Source organism: Mercenaria mercenaria, chromosome 5 (genome assembly GCF_021730395.1).
Source record: "Mercenaria mercenaria strain notata chromosome 5, MADL_Memer_1, whole genome shotgun sequence".
Classification (NCBI taxonomy): domain Eukaryota; kingdom Metazoa; phylum Mollusca; class Bivalvia; order Venerida; family Veneridae; genus Mercenaria; species Mercenaria mercenaria.
Genome location: NC_069365.1, coordinates 40,191,379 through 40,212,753, shown reverse-complemented (window position 1 = coordinate 40,212,753; position 21,375 = coordinate 40,191,379). Strand labels below are relative to the sequence as shown.

The window sequence follows — 21,375 nt, the reverse complement described above, 5'->3', positions numbered from 1 at the left end:
TCAAATTTGAATCCTAAACATTTCACACAGATCTTTAAATAAATACTTATTTATACGCCCGTTTGAAAAACGGGATGTATTATGGGAACGCCCCTGGCGGGCGGCGTCCACAGACTTTGTCCGGAGCATATCTTCTTCATGCATGGAGGGATTTTGATAAAACTTGGCACAATTGTTCACCATTATAAGACGGAGTGTCACGCGCAAGAACCAGATCCCTAGGTTTAAGGTCAAGGTCACACTTAGAGGTCAAATGTCAAATTCAAGAATGGCTTTGTCCGAAGCATATTTTCTTCATGCATGCAGAGACTTTGCACATTTGTTCACCATCATGAGACGGAGTGTCATGCGCAAGAACCAGGTTCCTAGGTCTAAGGTCAAGGTTGCACTTAGAGGTCAAATGATACAAGAATGAAAACTTTGTCCGGAGCATTTCTTCTTCATGCACGGAGGGATTTTGATATAACTTTGCACACATGTTCACCACCACGAGACGGATTGTCATGCGCAAGAACCAGTTCCCTAGGTCTAAGGTCAAGGTCACACTTAGAGGCCAAAGGTCAGATACAAGAATGACTTTGTCCGGAGCAGTTCTTCATCATGCATGGAGGGATTTTGATGTAACTTGGCACATTTGTACACCATCATGAGAGGGAGTGTCATGCGCAAGTCCCTTCTTTAGAATTACTTCCCTTTGTTGTTACTATTTATAGCTTATATTGTAACTTTTTCATTACTAGTCGTAGGGAAAAATCGAGACCACTTTTCTGTAGTACAACATGCATGTTACATCCAATTTTAAGGTGTATTTTGACATATCTCTACCTGGTAAGGATTTTTGTGTGGACTTACATTTTTTTTTTTTTTTTTTTGATTTTTTTTAAGATTAACTTCCCTTAGTTGTTACTATAAATAACTTATATTGTAACTTTGTTTTATAACTGACCGTAGGGAAAAACCATGACCACTTTTCTGTGGTACAACATAGATGTTACTTTCAAATTTTATGTGTATTTTTAGGTATCTCCAATCTGACTAAAGTACATCTCCTATTACGCTACGCATAGGATCTGAAAACGACCTATTCATTGCCTCGTTCTGACGGCCCTTTCACTAGCCAATCAGAGCCTAGCTTACAACATCTTGCAAATCTACCTCTAGCATTGACTTTTGATATTTACAATTCTTATGTCGTACTGTATCAGATAGCCGGTTAGCTCAGTCGGTAGGCCACTTCCTTTGTAAGCGAGGGGTCCCGGGTTCGAGTCCTGGAATAACTGCATATTTTTCTTACTCTGACAATCGAACAAGTCGCCTGATTGGATAACATAAAAATAGCAATAATGGAAATCCAAAATATACAGAAGACGAATGTGAATGGGTCGTTCTCAGATCTTCGTTTAGAAGATCAAGTACTTTAGTCAGATTGAGGTATCTCTACCTGGTAAGGAGTTTTTTTCTGGACTTAGAAAAACAAAAGAATTACAATAATTACTAAACAACCACAAAATTCCTTTTGCAAATACAGGTGCTATTTGCTAATTTGCTGTGACGGGCGTATATTGTGACATTCTGGCACTCATGTTTACAATCTGTCAAGTGGTAGCAAATACATGCTGAAGTCTTCAAGATATATATACTTCTCAGTTTTGCACATTCACATTTCAAATTGTCCTTTACTTTGTTTGGATTGAACTTGCATATATCCAGAAACATGGGGTTTTCGTTTATACAATGCGTATGTGTGTGTGTGTGTGTGTGTGTGTGTGTGTGTGTGTGTGCGTGTGTTTGTGTGTGTGTGTGTTCGGGTTTAACGTCTTTCTCAACAATTTTTCAGTCATATGAACGACGGTGTCTACTTGTAGCAGTGAGCACAATGCCCAACTTTATAGTGCTGCCTCACTGGAATATCACGCCGTAGACACATGACATGATACCCCACCTAGTCACATTATACTGACACCGGGCTGACCAGTCCTAGTACTATCCTCTTAATGCTGAGCGCCAAGCGAGGAAGCTACTAGTACCATTTTTTACGTCTTTGGTATGACGCGGCCAGGGATCGAACCCATGACCTCCCGCACTCGAAGTGGACGCTCTACCACTAGGCTACCGAGGCGGTATGTTTATACAATGTACATTTGACAATTATATGATTGTTTCTTATTGTACGATACCATTTCATTTTCAGATACACCGCACACTGCCTTCGTGCTACTGCAACCCAGGGGCTGGATGATGCCGGAAGTGAGCTCCGGCATATAATGTTTATGACCGGACATCGTAACAAAGCATCTGATCGGTCGTACAGCAGAGGAACGACAACAGAGCAGAAAATGAAGATGTCCAAAATCCTCAACGATTTATCAACTGGCAGCAAGGAAAATTTTCAGCCAAATTTATATGCAGTTCCCAACTCGGATGGTCCAAATCCAACCTATGAAAATAAAACTCAAAGCCTTGAGACGTTCGGTGGTTGCGGGTTTTGATCTATTTTCTGTTTTAATGCCAATCTATAGATATACATGTATGAGAAACAAATACAAATGTGCCTCATATCTAAGATGAACTCGATCTGCCTGACCTTACATGTCTAAATTGCCAGCTGGAAATCAGTGATGTAACCATGGGAATACCTTATCATTGATAGGTCTTATATAATCTAAATGGTCAGTGTAAATGGTACAGGATGAATTAGGACTGCTTGATCATTGATAATTCATCCGCAATGTTCATGAATGGGACTATTTTGTATAGCACATGAACATCCTTTGAATGTGGTTAGGAATAAAATAAAGATGCTATATGATTGTCAGAAACACACTTGTAACCTTGGTAGCGGGGTAAACCCGCAATTTCAAAATTAAGTTCAGATCTTTCAGTTATAAAAAGTGAAAAACACATTTTTTTGAAAACAGTTTCTGACCATGTTCACTTTGTTACACGTTACACTGTTTCATTGTTTAAATTTCCATACCAGACCCAAGTTCAAGAACCCGGTTGATCTGTTGACTGTTGTGGCATGCAATATAAACTGATAAAAACCAATGCGAACAGATGAACTTAAGTTAAAAGTCACTACAAAAATTGTTCAATTTGTAGAGTTTTCCACGTTTATTGATTTGTGGATAGTGTGTAGATCTAGAGACATTTTATTGTAATAAACAGACATATAATGTACTTAAATTCCTTACCTATCACTATCATAAAGTAAATACATCCATTCAAGTTCTTCCTTGCTTCCGTTTCCAAAAATATTTCAAGCCACCACCTGTTATTGCATAATTATCCTTCCACTTGAATGAATTTCTTAAACATTATATTCATAAAACTTGAATATTATATATTTGATTTAAGTTACAGTTATTAGACCACAAAATCGTTCAAAGCAATCACATCAAATACGATTTTAATTAAATCAAGTCTATAATTCAAGACCGACACGATCGCAACGTTGATGTCGGCCATCTTTCTTTTGTTTTATGCAAATGAGTTCGCCTGCGTCCATGACGACGAAATTAATGCATAAGTAAACACAAGTACTCTTAAAGCTTGCATTTTAGTAAAAAAAAAGGTTGGATTTTTCAAATACGAAATTATAAAGCTCTAATTATAAGAACTGAATGGTATTTTCTGCAGAAAAAATAATTAAGGACTATATAACTGTGTTCTAGCGGAGTAAAATCCCAAAGAGAACACCTGGTGCAGAACTTCATAGGCTATAAAACAACCCTTCAAAGTTTTATGACTGTAGAAGAAGTACATATTTCACATAAATGGGCACAAACTTTTATTTCTTGACTAAGTCAAGGGCGATAAGTCTAATCTTGTGGGGAAAAAACTAAAAGCACAAGTTTACAAGGTGAATAATATTCATACATAGTTTCTTAAATCTAGATATTTTTAAAGACATATGTTGTCAGAATAATTTGTATATTTGATGTATTAATAACTTTACACATAAACACATATAGTGCTTGACTCCCTTTTCATGCTATCATTGCTATAATTATTGTTGAATTACTGTTTATAATAGGATCTGGGTCATTTGTGGCTGATTTGGGTTCATTATGTCGATAGCTGGATCCCAGTATCACACATTAAGTCATATATAATAGTCAAAGGGAACCAGATATTTGTTAGAGTAAGTACTTGTTGTAAAATGCTATGTATAAATTTGGACCAATCAGAAACAAGTTCTATAAATAGCACGTCTGCTGAGGTATAAATAGGTAGATGGATGACAGAGAGAGCATTCGGTATCCAGCGATAGAAGAAGACACATCGATGATTCAACTAATAATTTATCCCAGTACCTTGATAAGCAGGTTATTGCAACTACCCTGTCAGGGCGGATAAATTATTAAAAAAGAAGACGTTTGAAGTTCATAGACTAAAGAAGAGTTGCACAATTTCAACAAGGTTTCGAGCTATAGGGCCAGCGCATAGGAGTTTTACCTTTATGATAGTTGAATGCTATAGACTATAGTAAACATAGGCTGAGCATCGGAAAGCTAAGACAGAGACCCAGAGTTTGGTAATCTACTGAGAGTAGGAGATTTCCAGCTTATAGACGGTTCAGCGTTATTGGCGAAGTACAGCCAAGGCATCTGGGATATACCTATATGGTAGTTGAATGCTACATGTGATAGCATATAGGCGCTGAGCATCCAGGAGTCAGGGCAGTTATATAGAGTTGCAACTTCAATTAAGAGGACAGAGACCGAGCATCTATACAATAGGACTCGTATGTTGTTGATTCAAAGACATTGTCTGAGAAGAATTTCAAAAAAAAGACTATTCAAGTATAGAGTTTCCAGTCTATAGGAGTTTGAGCTAATCATTATTAATTGAAGATTGTTAGTTTGAAACATTCAGTGATTTGCCTGATCCCTGAAATTATTTAGCTCATAATAGAAATCATTCACAAATCATTGGTACACAAATTATTTAGGCAAGGTAGCCAGAGGAAAATTCTATATATGAGATATTTGGTCTCACCAGCTATACGTTTTCACAAAGGACATTCTATTTCGTTTGTCAGCTAGTCTAAGACATAGTCACCTTAGCGATTGGATCCACTTCATTGTTCAAGATACTAAAGGCGTAGGTACTTCCCTGGGTCTTATAACTCGTATCCTGGCATATGTAACACAAGCACATTATGTGTATTTTTCACAAAGCCATGGATCTTAACTTTAATTTGGCTGAATTAAATTCTAAGCAGAACACCTGATTGCAATGCTATAAAACAGTCAGCTAATGTTTTATGACTTTAAGCAAAGGTTTTTTTTGAGATGTATATGACACAAACTTGTATCCAGTTTATGCAAATTATTTGGCTAACAAAGGTCATAACTGTAGTCTGACTGATAAAATTCAGGAACAAAATCTCAGGAGCAAATTTTTATAGGCTGAATATTTCTTATTATGTTTCATGCCGTAGGCCTTACTTTTTCAGATATGTGCGACACAACTTTTATTCATTTTAATGCATTTTTAACATAGTCAATGGTCTTAACTCTGGTCCGACTGCGTGACATTTAACAAGATATATATATATAATAACAATGTAATGTTGCATAACACTAAGTTAAATACTTTTAGAGGCACATGCGACACAAACCATGCCTCGGTAGCAGCCCCGCCTCTGTACTCAGTGTAGTCAGCTCATGTGTGTACCATAGTTTTAATTGTATACAGTCAACTTTTAACCGTAGAGTCTTTAGAGATGTGACTGTCTTGCGGTCCCAACCCAACCGTGGACCAAGTACAGTCCAGTCATTGGAGTCCTGTCCTGTACACCGAATAAAAAGAAGAAGCAGACAAGTCAAAGTGTACAAAACAATATTTTCATCTTGTAATCAAAACTAACAAAAAGTGGTGGTTGTTGCTATTTATAATCAGGAAATATCTTGCCAAATTTTGGAATTTAAACGGGGGAATAAGTAGGAGGCACCAAGATACAGGAAAAGGGCATATGTACCAGAAAACATTCCCACCAAGACAGCGAGTCAAAAGTTATCACGCGGTCTCAAATCGCCCTATTATTTGGACTATCATTGGACCTTTTAATAAGATGAAATGGGCAATCTACCGGATTAGACCCCATGAGGACTATTCCTACGGAATGGAATACGTACATTGTCATCTTCTTATGACCGTTACACACTCGCATTCATTCCGTAGAGCTGATACAGTGACTCCTAAATTATTTCTGTTTTTCTTTATTCTCACTATCTCAGTCACTATTATATACTCCTGGTTTGGCTCCTGGGTAACAAGGAGTATATATAGAGCAGTGATGGTGGATATGCGGGCTAAACCAGGAGTATATATTAGACAATGGGAAAAGATAAAAAAAAATGATTTTTTTTAACGCGTCATGGTATCAACTCTACGGAATTAATGTGTTTGTGTATTACAACTAACTTTCATTAAGTTTGAATAGATTCATTTCGTAGAGTTGAAACTGTGACTACTCGTCTATAAGAATAATAGACCCGAGACTGTTGCAAAGTCCATAATCATTGCCTTATATACAATGTATACTCCTGGTTTAGACCCCGGAGGCTAAACCAAGAGTATATAAAAGTGACAAAGAATATAAAAAATAGAGATAATTTTGGAGTCATGTTATCGACTCTACAGAATGAATACTGGAAAAAATAATAGGTCCTTTTCCGGTCTCCTGTCAAAAAAGGAGGGTAGGTAGGTAGGAATCCTTTTTTGAGGCCTTTAAATTCTCCGACGATGTAGAGCTGCCAGGTAAATCATGATACTGGTGAAATATGTCATCAAGTAATTTGTGATCTGGAACAATTATAAGTAAGAATTTTGCCGTTTTATAATAGAAAAAAAAGCCTAAAATCGAAGCCGCAAAATTGATGAAGCCGGCAACACGCGCGCTGCCATCTTTGATACAACTGCCAACCAATCAGAATCGCGTATTTCAGCGAAACGACGCGAAAGGATTAAAATGAAACGGAAATATTCTTTAAAAATCGAAAGGAGGAAACTTATCCCCGATAAAAAGTTTAGGGTAGGGGGTAAAAAAGAGGGTAGGTAATTTTCAAAATAATTTAGGCATCATGGTATCAACTCTACGGAATGAATGTGTAAATAACCATTTTGTGACAATGAAGATAAAAAATTTCGAAATAATTTAAGCACTACGGTATTAGCTAAAAAATTTCAGCTCAGAGATGTTTATATGATGTTACGGATCTAAAAAATATTTACAAATTTCACTACGAATAAATGTGACGCTAAACAGATGTGTAAAGCAAGGATGACATAATTTTCAATGCGTATGCGCGAATAACGTGGAAAGGCTGAAAATTATCAAATCCGATTCAATATAGATCTAATGCAAATATTACAAATATATAAGCCACAAATTTGATTGAATTAAATTAAATTTGTTGAAACAAAGTCTCAACTAAGGTCTAAAATGGAGATTAACGTGCATTAACATTATTCTACTCGAGGATTGGAAAATTTGAAGATCTAAATCGGTCTGAACACAACTCATAATGTAAATTTCTTACCCCACCCAATTTCGTATACAAATCTGATCATTTGGACAGGAAAAACAGAAAATAGAAAAGTGACATGCATCAATATGTATTTTCCCTTACCAAAACAATGTAGATTGATGTTATCAAATAAATTAGTATGTTTTTTTTTCATCCAATTTTCAATGAAATTAGCAACTCAATTTGGTAAACATCCGAAGAAAATGGCGTAACTGCATAAGGGGAAATAACTTTAATGCAACTAAATATATACAATTATCATCGTATATTATAGAGTATTTATTGTGATTAAAGTCCATTTTAGAACAATCTGGAACTGGAATTATAAGTATTTGTACACTGTTATGTCCGTAAAATTGAAGTCTGGTCATATTATGAACATTAGAATATGAGTTTTTTTGTTTCTAAAATATTAAAAAAATTCTAAATCAAGAAAATAAGATGATCTTGTCGGGAATGGAACCACGGACCGCCGCGGTAATAAAGACATGTTCCCGTCGTCGTAACCAGTAGCGCTATAGCGGAATTAGTGAATTATGTCTTCAAAATATAGATATTTATAATCGAGACATTTTACCTGGAGTTAGAGTTACAAACTCTTTTCGATTTTCATCGTAAAATGTAGAAAAAACAGCATTTCCGTAACATATACTTTGTCAGTAATTAAGTTTTAAAACTTTCTTTAAAAAAATAGCAGTTATATCCAGCTATCCAAAAAAATATTGTTTGTTGTCGAACGATCTGGAGGCCAGTCTCTTAACCATTATGGTCAATATAAACCTATCATAACATTTCTATTTCTTGTTAGAAACATATATTCACATGGACATTTTTAATGGCGGCTACGGTTTAGTAGCAGTAGCCGTTTCGCGACAATGCTTGTCCACCGTGGTTTTTGAATACGATACATTTTCTCGTATGTACGTTTTTTTATAACAAGTTAGGCCTACTTGTATTAGACTTTTACTAAAAAGTATAAACCTATGACATGGAAATGTGCCATAATAGCGGTTTAGCTCTTTTTATATCCGACCTAACCACCTTCGTGACTTACTTGTGCCATATTTAAGCTGATCACTACCAAATCAAATGTAAGTCTCCGCAGGTATAGTGACATGTATTCCAAATATAAATAGTGCTAATTTTTCTTCCTTTTCTCATGCCTCTCAATAGTATCATGTTTTCTGTTACTCTACCGCGTTTCAGTATGTATGTGTAACGTTTTACAGCATACTTTTATATTATAAACATATTTGTTTTAGAGCTATGAGAAGGTTTTAATTCACCAAGAAGCCTGGACTGTTGAATAAGATGAGTTTTAGAATATTTTTCGACAGTGATCTGAATCTATAAACGCTTCACCATTACGCATAAAGCGCCTGGTCGAATGCAAATGTAAACAAACAGAATAAACAGTTGTTTATATGGATTTGCCTCACAATCGGCAAAAGTGACAATAATTTTGAAGCGAGAGACCTAATTCTGCAAGATGCTCAATGTCTGAACAAGCACATAATCAAAACAAACATTTAATATTGTAACACTTACACACAAGGGCCTAGGAAAATTAACAATTTTCCCGCGCCCAGGAGAGGATATCTCTCTCGTTGCAGAAAAAATTATCAATAGTCCCTGGGGCTATTAACGGGAGATATAGTAACTAACCCTGGACCTGTGCGATTCACTTATGTAATTTACAGGCGACCCGTGGCAAAAAACCCCATCGTGCCCTTCTATGCGACATATGTGAGATATTAAATGCGAAAACATATCTCCAAAAGTGTACCAAAATTTATCGGACTCGGAGGAACACTGGTTCTGTAACAACTGTAAGGAGCAGGACCAAGCCTCTACCAAGGATATGAACTGTTTAAACTGCTCAATTTCTTGAAGCAAATCAGTAAACAAGGCTATCAGCCCTGACAGAAACAACATTCTAGTAAACGAATATACTAAACACTACAATGCTACGATGCCGGTGATACTGACTACCAGACACCGACACTCCCAACGTCGCAAGGAAGAAAACTTGTACAAACTTTACAAATACGGTAAATGACAGTTACTGTCCGTCGACCGATAAAGAGGAGGATTGGAGTGACCTCTCCTCAACGTCACAAAATGGCAACTGTCTCGAACGAATCCACTGCGTTTGACATTTTTCAGGAGGTTAAAAACCTAAGAAATATAAACAGAAATAGGCCCTTGCTTGGTCACCTAAATACAAACAGTGTTAGATAAAAATTTCAGGAAATAAACCATTAATTGACCAGAAACTAGTTTATATGTTCTGTATCGCTGAAACAAAGCTAGAAACTACTTTTAGTGATAATCCTTTTTCAGTGTTGGGAAACGAATTACATAGAAAAGACAGAAACTCCAGAGGTGGAGGACTTATAGCTTTTGTCAAAGCAGACCCCACTGTAAAACACAGACCAGACTTAGAAAGTAAACGTTTGGAGTGTTCATGTTTAGAGTTAAATCTCCAAAAGAGAAAAAAGGGAGGTACTATTTCTTTATAGACCCCCATCAGAGTCAAATGCCATCTTTAATACAGAGATGACAAATATGCTAGATAAATTGTTTACTAATTTTGATCATATTGATACGATCGGAGACATTAACTATGATATGAAATCAGAAAAAGCAAACGTTTGAGACATCTTAACCTAAAAAATATGTTGTTTCTCCAATATTGAAAACCCGTCAATAATTATTTTAACAAACTCACCGACTTTACTTTGTAATACTACAAGTATAAATGATTGCCATAGTTTTCAAACAAAAAGTAATATTCCGTGGCTGCAAAACTTTTGACGAAACAGTCTTCAATAATGACCTATCTCAATTCCCATTTCACGTAGCACGTGTCTTTGATGACGTGGATAATAGATATTGGCTACACAACACAATGTTTATAGACTAGAAATCCTAAAGAACACGAACCAATTAAAAACAAAATACCCCATAAAAAACCACCATAATATATGAATTCACAATACAGAAATATTATATACAAGACACGTCAGGTACATAATTATGGCAGTAGATTTGTGTCTATGTTCGATTTTATATTATGTTCAATAATCGGATACATGCGTATAGTTGTTTATATTTCTGTTCGATTATCACATACAAATAATCATTTTCATGTTTCGTTTGTCCGATGATAAAAACAAAATGTATTTTATTATCGCCCTGCCTTTGTTTTAACTATATTTATATGTCCAATAATCGAAGACGTATTTGATATATTACTGTATACACGCGTTCAATAATCGAAAACATATTTGGTACAAACTTCTAAATGTGTGTCCAATAATCAAAGACTTATTTAATGCATGCTACTTGAGATGTGTTCGATTATCGAAGACATATTTAATACATACTGCTACATGTGTTCTATAATCGAATGTGATGGGGGTCTATAAACAAATAGTGCCCCCATTTTCTTTTTAGGAGAGTTAATTTAAAATATGAACACTCCAAACCTTTGCTTTCTAGTTTATAATAAAGTAGTAATGTATCAAATATGTCTTCGATTACTGAACGCATATATACAGTAATATTTTTTTTAAAAGTAAAAAGATTCTTGTATTTTGCATCTTGTATTCTATCGAAATCGGCGTGTTCCTATCACATGCTAGGTAAAAATTTATGTCTCGGAAAGAGACATTGAAAGAAGCGAAACGGAGTTAATTCAGCGGGATTTATTTATAAAAGTTAACACCCCTTTTTCATTTTGTTTTTCTTTAGTAGCGATATAGTTCTTTATAGGAATACAAGTCTATGAATATCTGATATGCTAGAAAATGTCTAAAAACCGTTATAGAGTAAGTGGATTTTTATGAAATAAAGAACAGAAGGATTTAGTAGTGTTCAGCCTTTAGCGCTAACAGTTCACTCCAGAAGATACATTCAGACATATGTTGTCTTTCATTTATGTCCCTTGGCTGCGAAACTTTCTACTTCAGAAAGAATATAGTTATGACAGAACTCGAAAATATGAAGAGTCTTTTGAGACGATATAGTGGTACAGAGTTTGAGATTTGAATACGCGACATGTACGTAAGGGAAATTCTTACATATAAGAAAATTTCTTCTAAAAAAGTGCCAAGTAAATCTTGCGATCGTAAATGCACAACTTTCAGACAGGAAACTAGACTTTTAGTTGTAAATGTACGTTTTTTCGTCTTCTTTAAACATAATACTAGAATTTATATACGTACATATACACGTACATGTCTGAAATCTTAACTTCTCGGTTAACGGTATCTCTTTACTGTTTAGTACATTAACACAAATTTGAAAGCATATCGTTATTAGTATTGATGGCATTCCGTTTTAGACGGTACTAGAGTGTGTGAGAGATATTTCACATTTCATTACCTCTCATGAACAGACTCAGTCTAACCGAATCTGTTATTTTACTTGATAGCGCTTTATGCTTCCAACTAAACTTCTGACAGATTTTTTTTTCAACTGTAAAGGTAGGCTCTAGTGCAGTGTTGGGTTGGGATGGGGGCTGTAAAAGAAAGTCTCCTTATACTTGGACTCAGTACATTTTAATAGAATATCGCATAAGCAGGTGCTAAGGGGTGTGAGGGGAGTTGATTCAGCTTCAGTTGATACAGATTCAGTTAAGGAGTGAATACTATTATTTTGCTTTGTTGCTTTCTGTACTTCCAAATGATCTTCCTATAGATTGTATGTACAATATAAATGACATAAAAGCATACTAGTATGTTAAACGCACTTAACATTAGATGCTGTAGTTTATTGAATGAATGGATTTCGTGTGCAACTAGTCTGGTTACCGACTAGATTATATTGTCAATAAAAACAATAATTTCGTCGATATTTCTTGGGTCTGGTTACCTAAGTTTTGAGAAGAAATAATCATACAAAATTTGAAAAGCCTTAGGAGTTATCTCCTGTGAACAAAACAATGGGTCTGAACACACACTAGTTTGCATCTTGTAGTGAATTTAGCCTACCCTCGACCTTTTTACATAAAAGTAATAAAGATATTTTGCATACTTTCTCATCTCAAGCGTATATTGTATAAAAAATGTAAACAATATTATACAACTAAACCTTGAAAGCTAATTTCTGAGCAGGTTGTCATTATGCACATGTCCATGTACATGTGCACTGCTTCAGTCAGAAACGAGACTTGTGTTTCATACAGATAGCTGGTCTGTGTTCTTAGGTGGTAATTAAAGATATCCAATGGCCATCTTTCACTAAATGTATTTTGTCTTTATATGTTTATTTCAAATATATAAAATCCTCATCAAATGTATTTAACTGTACTAAAGTTTGCATATAGAGCTATGTTCATAAGTAAATTATATTAAACGTCGCTTTCTTCATTTGGTGCTATCCAAACTATGTCATCGCTTTACTGTACGTGGTCTCTTCCAAACTATATCGGCGCTTACATCGAATGACAAGACTTTCGGGAACGTACTTGGCCGAGAGCTTAGGATCTCTGACATCGAATTAATTGCCCTTCACTGTTGTTTCTAAAGATGTTTCGGATGTTTAATATTCTCATGTGATAAAGCAATCCAACTGGCGCGCTCTTCAAGGGTGACAGATCCTGCCTAAACTATTGAAAAGATTGGGTCTTCCTCCTTTATCATAGCTTGAAAGTCGACATAAAACCTCTGATATGTATGATTTAAACTCGCAAAACAAAACAAACGTTTGCTTTTTAAAGATTTATTCAGAATGTCATTAAAGGTATAGAGAAGTGAACAAGATTAACTAGTGGAGAACACATGATACAACACCAAACACAACGACATATATGAGGAAATAAGGCCCATCATGAAATAACATTGTTTTGCCTTCTTTGACGACCAAGAATATTGGCGGTCGAGACTGTTTTACAACTCTCGGTGTAGTCCATTATTCATGACAGGTGTCAAAACCAGTGTTTAAGATCAGCAAATATTTAATATTAAGAATAATTTTGCAGAGAAAAAAATTCGCTTCCTAACATAATTCCATTTTTAGGGTTTCTGTTAAACTTGTAAAATGGCAAACCACTGTTGAGAATAATGACACAAACCATTACCGGACTCTGCCTGGTCAGTGTAACTTGCCTTAACATCTAATTAGCAACTACAGTTGCTGTACATTTCGGGCCTGACCACACTGTGCCTCATTTACAAACTATTTTAGTTTATAACTAGGAAACTGTAAATAATAAAAATTTAAAGTAAAATAAATGCACATTATCAAACCGTCAACATATAGTAATTGATTACTGAGTCTCAGTCAAATATACGTGGTGCTGAAAGTTTATCATACACCAACTGGAAGTATACGAAAACAATTCCAACAATTCCATTTGCTTCTATATTCGTTTTAAATGTTAAATATCATTCGAAAGTCAAAAATGAAATGAAATACAAAATGTATATCTTAAACTATTGCTTTGCAAATGCAGTTATCAAATATCCCTTTTGTTGTATAAAGTAATTTACAAGCAAGTGCAAACCGGAGAGCGGTATTTCTTTTGATGAGAATCAAATTCCAATATAAGCATTCACACGTCAAGTAGGTTAAGTAATGAGGATTAGAACGAAAACTGAAGTAGAACATCCCGAATTCTGCCAGTCGAACTGTACCTGAAAAAAGAAATATACTCAATAACTTTTGTCAAGTGTTCCGTTCATCTTGATATGGTTAATTGTGTAGGGGATTACAATTACAAGATATTTTGGCAAAGCACATCTTGAAGTGTATTGCCAAAAAAACTGTTATGTTACTAATACTCTCCATTTAATATATTTTAGCAATTATCAATTGTATGTCGTTTAATATTAGTACCTATAAGTTTCGTTTTTCGGTGATAGATACAAATTAACATTATCATCCAAAATACCTCAATCAGGACACTGTGTACGTGGTGACTTTAGTAACAATTGGTTATTGTATGTGTAATCATGTTAGTATTTGCGATTCTGCCCATTGAGTTTGCTCAATGAGAACAAGTTCGTATGACAATTCGGTCATTTCAAGTTCGATCCTCTGGGGGACGAGGCAAATGTTTGTTTAATAAAGTTCGTTATTTTCTCTGTTTTATATGTATCGAAGTCAGCTTGATGCAAGCAAGACAAGAGATCATGTTGGTTAACCGCCGGAACGTTATTAGAATCAACTTGATGCTGACAAGACAATATCATGTTGGTTAACTGCCGGAACCTTATTTGAATGAAATAATACATTTAAACAAGAGTTCGTCCAATACGATTAAACAACTTGACTTGAATATAAGTTTGATTTCTTATTAATCAAAATAAGCTTTTCATTTTATATCCAAGTAGCTTGATCAAATACCTAAATAGTTACATTAATAGTTTATCATACATTATTCTCAAGAATCTTCTTTTTGGGTTTAATTTTCCATGATTGATATTTTTTTATAATTTGATAATCATTTTGATATGAATTTCAGCCATTTTGGACACGGATTTTACTTTCATGTTCACGTAAAAATATTTTTAAAAAAAACCTAATTATATTCATCAATTTGCGTTAACCAGAACATTCTAATCGATCAGATGTTCGTTAAAATTACGAGAGGAACCCAGGGAACCATCACGGTAAACCTCTGGTATGCGAAAATGGAACTGGAATTATTCACAGACATTTACCAAATAATTATTATAATTGTTTTGGCCATAAAATATAGAATATAAATAATTAAAAAATATCTATCAAATCCAGAAAGGTCTTGCTATATTCTGTGGAACCGTTTCAATGATGTATAATTCATATTTGGTTATTGAAATATAAAGAAGATTCTTTTTCGAGAGAAAACCCCAGAGAACTGGTTGAGCCAACAGCTGGTCGTCTTACCATAAATCTACATCACTTTTCACAAACAAACTGCCTCGTTGTACCACAAGGAATATCGTTCCATTTGAAACTATTACCACTGCACATATGGACACAATCTTCAGAATGACCGGCATCATCAGGTTGGCCTGGAGCCCACTTTTTAAAAGAGGCTGTGTTCCATGTGTTCATCCATACCCATTTTCCTTCTTCAAATGAATCGGTCAAGGCAATCCAGAAGTCAGATGGCAGGTCTAAAAATAGAAACACATATGCTTATAGGTTACACATATAATATTGCGTTTGAAATATCCAAGAACCAACAGAAATTCATTAAATACAATACCCAGATATAAGAATGTTTCGAATAACACGTGCATGCACGTTTTTTCATTACACCTTCAACAGTAACCGTAACAACAAAAAAATTAATGATTTAATCAGACGACTGACTGTACGTATATCAACATTTTTCATGTATTAACAATGATTTCAATGATCGGTAGACAATCTACTATTGAAGCTTCTTAATGGTTTGGTACATATCGCAGGAAGTGTCTAATGTAACAGTAACTCTGGCCTGCTCAATATATGAACATCACATGAATTTGTGTGTATTAGTAGGCATTGTGAGCCTGCGAAATATAATTCTTGCCAAGGAGATAGCCGATGTTTGCATAATTTTCCAAGGGGTCACAATATCTGCTAACATTCTCAAATACATTTCATATTTATTTTACTACACTGAAAAAAACATAAAAATGACGAAAGTAAAGAAATGATAATATTCAAAAACTTATTAAGAAAAGTGAAAACCGGATATTACGTGCTATGTTTAGAGATGTAAAATCCTGATGTTTCATAGGTAATATTCAACTTTCCTAAAGAAAAACCCGATATCAAACTTATGTGTTTTAGGGGTGTAACATCATGATGTTACATCGATAATATTTAACTTTCCTCATGAAACGCCTGATATCAATGGTTTGACATATGCGTTATAGGGGTGAAACATTTTGATGTTACATGGCTAACATTTTGAATTTTCGAACGCTGCGGAATATAATATTCAAGAATATGCAAGTGAGATATAACAGCATCCCATATCGCCCACATTGGCCTGAGTTATTTATATAACATGATATTTAGGTTTGAATTCGTCAAAAAATGAGGCAGCGTTAGTCATTTGATGTCGAGATAGATGGACAGGTGAAGACAGTGTTGTTTGTTTGTTTTGGGTTTAACGCCGTTTTTCAACAGTATTTCAGTCATGTAACGGCGGGCAGTTAACCTAACCAGTGTTCCTGGATTCTCTACCAGTACAAACCTGTTCTCCGCAAGTAACTGCCAACTTCCCCACATGAATCAGAGGTGGAGGACTAATGATTTCAGACACAATGTCGTTTATCAAATAGTCACGGAGAACATACGCCCCGCCCGAGGATCGAACTCGCGACCCCGAGATCCGTAGACCAACGCTCTTACCTACTGAGCTAAGCGGGCGGGTGGAAAGAAGACAGTGTTGACGATGGCTCTCAACCATTAATGAATTTTGCTCTCCGAGAATATTCATATTGACTACAGCATATAAATGTCGGCGACATGTAAATATCACTTACGTTTGTGGTCACCTTGGGACTTCAAGAATTGAAATTCCTCCTCGTCGTTTACTTCCACGAGTTCGGCTCGAATCTCACGGCATTTTCTCTGTAATCATAGTCAGACATCCAATGAGTGTTTCTCTTTTTACAAAGTTTTTTTTTCCATCAAATAGTTTAATCATTTACAAAATTTAGTACATTTAATACATTTTATCAGTAACTTGCTGAGCCTTTTAAGAAGGTACTTTGAAAATATGAACAACTATTACACAGTTTTTATGTAAATATGAAACATAAAATACAACATATTAATAAATGTGTAAGCGAAGCACAGTACGAATGCTAATAATAAAAACTGGAAGGTTCTTAACAAATGATCGATACTGCATATAAACCAGTTAATACCTGATATCTTGAACACACTTATCTCAAAATTAAGGCTATCTCGAAGATATTTTCAAGTCCCGACTCGAAAACACATGCACAAAATATCATTTCAAGTCGAATTGCTCTTATCTCGAACTAAAGCGCTCGACACCTTGGAATTCGAGATAACGAGTGTATTTAATTTAGATGCAGCGCTACATACACAGTAAGTGTAAGTTATTTAGCTAAATTAAATATATCTGATGAGGATATCTAGATTAAAAATTAAAAAAAAATTGTAGTAAGTATGTAATGAAAGGTGTGCATATTACATCTTTAACGAAGCGTAGTATTAAACTTGCATAGTTTTTTTTTTTTTGCATAAAAACACAAAATACATTACACATACCAGAGCTTCCGTGAACGTTACTTTTTCTTCCGTGAAATGATAACAGGACGTCTCTGAGCATACCCATCCCTTTGCACACCGTTTCGCTAAAATAAAATATACTCTCTACAACGTATAGAATGATGTTTGTTATTGTTCCCCAGTAGTAAAATAACGGTTACCGTCTAAGCAGTTACCCTCGAACAGGATATCTTCATCCGCATATTCTTACATTCCTTCAACGAGTATAGGCAAAATATAATAAATGTGATACTTTTGATCTTACAACCTTTAGATGCCAAGACCTGCCCCTGCTATATTGTGAATTTGTGATTTGCATTCCGATAAAAATTTAAATTAAAAATAATAAATCCACTCAAATATTTACCATATCGTTTCGATATTTACTGTAAAAAAAGAACTTTTTTTGCAATTTGGATTGCTGATTTTTGAAGATTTTTCGAAAAACGCATTTTTTCCAGCATATTGGTACTGACACGACAGATCGCGCCAGCAATAGTGCGAAAAGGAGTCCCTTGATACCATAGCACAGATGTTAGAACAATGACTTTCTTTCGTGAAACAAACCACATTACTATGTCAATGAATAAAATATATTTTGACCAATGGCATTATGAATTACCTTTCATTTTATAGCGAGTAAAGAATTATCCTTACCATGACATTTGAGTCTCCATTTTTCAAATATAGAAAAAGAATCACTGTCGTCGGCATGGACATTTAGAAACACAAGTAAGGCAAGAAAATACTGCAGCCACATGTCTGTTCGTCTCTCTTTGCTGTTCATCACCGTAAACAAAACATGAAGACATACAGAAAATTATGCAATGCAATAACGTTCCATTCAGGATATTATAATTATTATAAAATCAATAAGAAAGGTCAATGAACTTAATTGAGATACTGATCTGTGCACATTTAATATGACTGACATGTGGTTCGGAAACGGTTTTAATTGTTGTTAATCTTACTTCAAGTATGAGAGATCTTCTTGGGATTTGTTCATACATACGCGCTATGTAAAGTACATAAAGTAGTGAAAAACACAAAGTTTGTGATACTTCGGGCCGCAGGTATATTGGAATGCAACAAGTAGTGTAGCACATGGGGACTGGGTGATTTCACGTGACTTTTTACCGATATGCGATTGGCTTATCGCATTTATGGAACGCCGTTTTTGCAATATAGCTAGCACTCTATATGATATATAGAGAAATGTTTGTGACCTGAATTCCTCATTCATTATTTCATATAATTTATTCAAACTTTCAGCAATGATCAACATTGATACCTTGTTGTGCATAAGGGTTTTTATGTTAATTGCTCTTCAATTTCCTAGATCATTATGGTCCTGTGTTGTCAAGCAAGTCCATGTGAAGGAATGAATCACATTTGTGAAAGCTCTAGTAAAGTATTTCAATAGTCAAGGAATGCGACCAGTTGAGCTAAAAGTTATGTTATACATGAAAGGGAAATATAGTTATTTTTGCTCAAAACAATAACTTTCAGAATTAAGAAATACATAGTTCATATTACTACTTGTAAATCATGTAGAATGGAGTAATATTTCTTACATTAAAGCGTAATGGTATAATAAAAAATAAAACAAGTACGTTATTCACCCATAAGTTACTATCAAGACATTCTGGTCTGTATAACTTCTGGCCGCAGGAAATCTTTCGACTTGTACTTGTTTAAATTGGTGTTAGTTTGTCTTTGACGATGTATGCATACGATTTCAATTACTTTGTGTATAAGTATATCATATGCACGTAGTGCAATATAAATTTCGGACTCCGCACGTGTATGTGATAAATATTAGTTGATGTAATAAATTTATAATGATTTAGGAATAATAATACTGTAATAGATAGCCCTAGCAGTTTAAAAAATGACCTTGTAAATACTGATGTTCATCATGAGCCACATTTCTAAACGAGTTTCTCGTCGTAATTGCTTTGTAGAAAACGGATACTGACAGCGTTTCTCTACCTGATTCACCTAACCAGCCCAATACAGTGCCCACACCGCGTGGTTAGCTAGGGTCAAAATCATTCCAGTACCGTATCTCGAAACAGAAATGCTATTCCTCTTTTTGTCAAATTTCATTAGACACTTTTTACAACGACAAAATTGAGCTGATGTTTATGCTGTAATTAATGAAAAATAAATTTAAGGTCATTGTAAATAACATGAAATACCTAGATCTTCTTCGTCCTAACATCTGAATTCGTTTCGTAACCACGTAACCATGGCATAGTGTTTTTATAGGCATAATAAAATCACGGTCAGCCAAAATATAAGTAAAACTAATACTCACAACGTCCACAGGTTAGCCAGCTAGATATCCTACCTACTAGTGAAAGCATATAAAGGACTAGTATATATAACATATCATCCAGGATGAATGTGGGAGATGTCATTATGATTACATGCTTTCCGCCTAATTTCCAAGTGGTACCACTTGAAAATCAAATTAATTTCTATTCTAACACAATCCAACCTTTCTCCCTATTAAACTAAAACTGTATGCTATAATCCATTCTAAAACGACCCGCTTTGTTTTCATATTAGACAAAGAAGACTAAAACTGTTGTGTTATCATGCAATAATTCATTTTTTATGTCACAATTGTTACGTCATAGCGTCAAACGTATCAGTCGTAGAAACCAAGACAGACTGGGCAAATATTTGGTGGATGTCGATAACGTATTAGAATGGAAATAATATATCCCAAACAGATATTTGCCGTTGAATAAAGTCGTTGTTTGAAGTGCGGATGCGAAGGAATCAAGCACAGGTTGTACTTCACATTTATGACGTCACTGTGTCAAAGGTCATGGCGGTGCGCTGGAACAGAAAACCACACAAAACAGGCAAATGTTTGGTGGATATTTTCAAGGAAGTAGTTCAAGTTTCGAACAGACAGAAAAAAAATCTGTATTGAACCTTTTGTATTGCATGTTCCCGTACTACTTTCATTTAATATGCATGACCTGACACAGTTCTATAAAAAGCGCACACAATACTAAACTTAGTTCTATTTTAGCATCGATAAACTGTTAATCGTTCGATAACAAAACAAAAAACGAGTGTATGTAATAAAAGTACGGTGTTCCATTTGGACTATCGAAAGTTTTAATTCTGAACGCCCATATTTCGAAAGTCGAAATCACGAAACTACGACGATTAAAATCGAAAACACGATTGTGAAAGTCGAAATCACGATGGTGAAAACTCAAAACTACGACGGTGAAAGTCGAAATCACGAAACCACGGTGATGAAATAGCTATATCATTTCGCATTTTCATAATCGTTGTTTCTTGTTTTCATCATCGTGATTTCGAATTTCGACATCGTAGTTTCGACTTTTAACATCGTATAGTTTCCACGTTCATCATCGTGGTTTCGACTTTCACCATCGTGCTTTCGATAGTGAAAGTCGAAACTACGATGATAAAAGTCGGAAGTAGAAAGCACAGTTATGAAAGTCGAAACTACGATGATGAAATTCGAAACTACGATGATGAAGGCCGAAAGTCGAAAGTTCGATGCTGAAGGTCGAAACCACGATGATGAAAACACGAAACCTCGACGGTGAAAAAA

The 21,375-nt window shown here is 35.0% G+C and overlaps 1 protein-coding gene across 4 annotated transcripts in view; it reads right to left on the bottom strand.

Annotated features, from left to right (window-relative positions):
• Positions 1-20,358, bottom strand: part of LOC123556963 (perlucin-like) — a 53,139-nt gene extending 32,781 nt beyond the window's left edge. The window contains exons 1-6 of one of the 4 annotated variants that reach the window (XM_045348094.2): positions 20,089-20,247; positions 18,426-18,547; positions 17,769-17,854; positions 17,012-17,099; positions 15,414-15,646; positions 13,250-14,179 (exon numbers count right to left, since the gene is read on the bottom strand). In XM_045348094.2, coding sequence (XP_045204029.2) covers positions 15,426-15,646; positions 17,012-17,099; positions 17,769-17,854; positions 18,426-18,528 — 498 coding nt within the window. In that variant the 5' untranslated portion in view covers positions 18,529-18,547; positions 20,089-20,247 and the 3' untranslated portion in view covers positions 13,250-14,179; positions 15,414-15,425. Of the gene's footprint in view, positions 1-13,249; positions 14,180-15,413; positions 15,647-17,011; positions 17,100-17,768; positions 17,855-18,425; positions 18,558-19,969; positions 20,059-20,088 lie in introns of those variants that run through there. The other 3 variants (XM_045348091.2, XM_045348092.2, XM_053543285.1) reach the window with 3 other exon arrangements.
• Between the last annotated feature and the right edge of the window lie 1,017 nt (positions 20,359-21,375).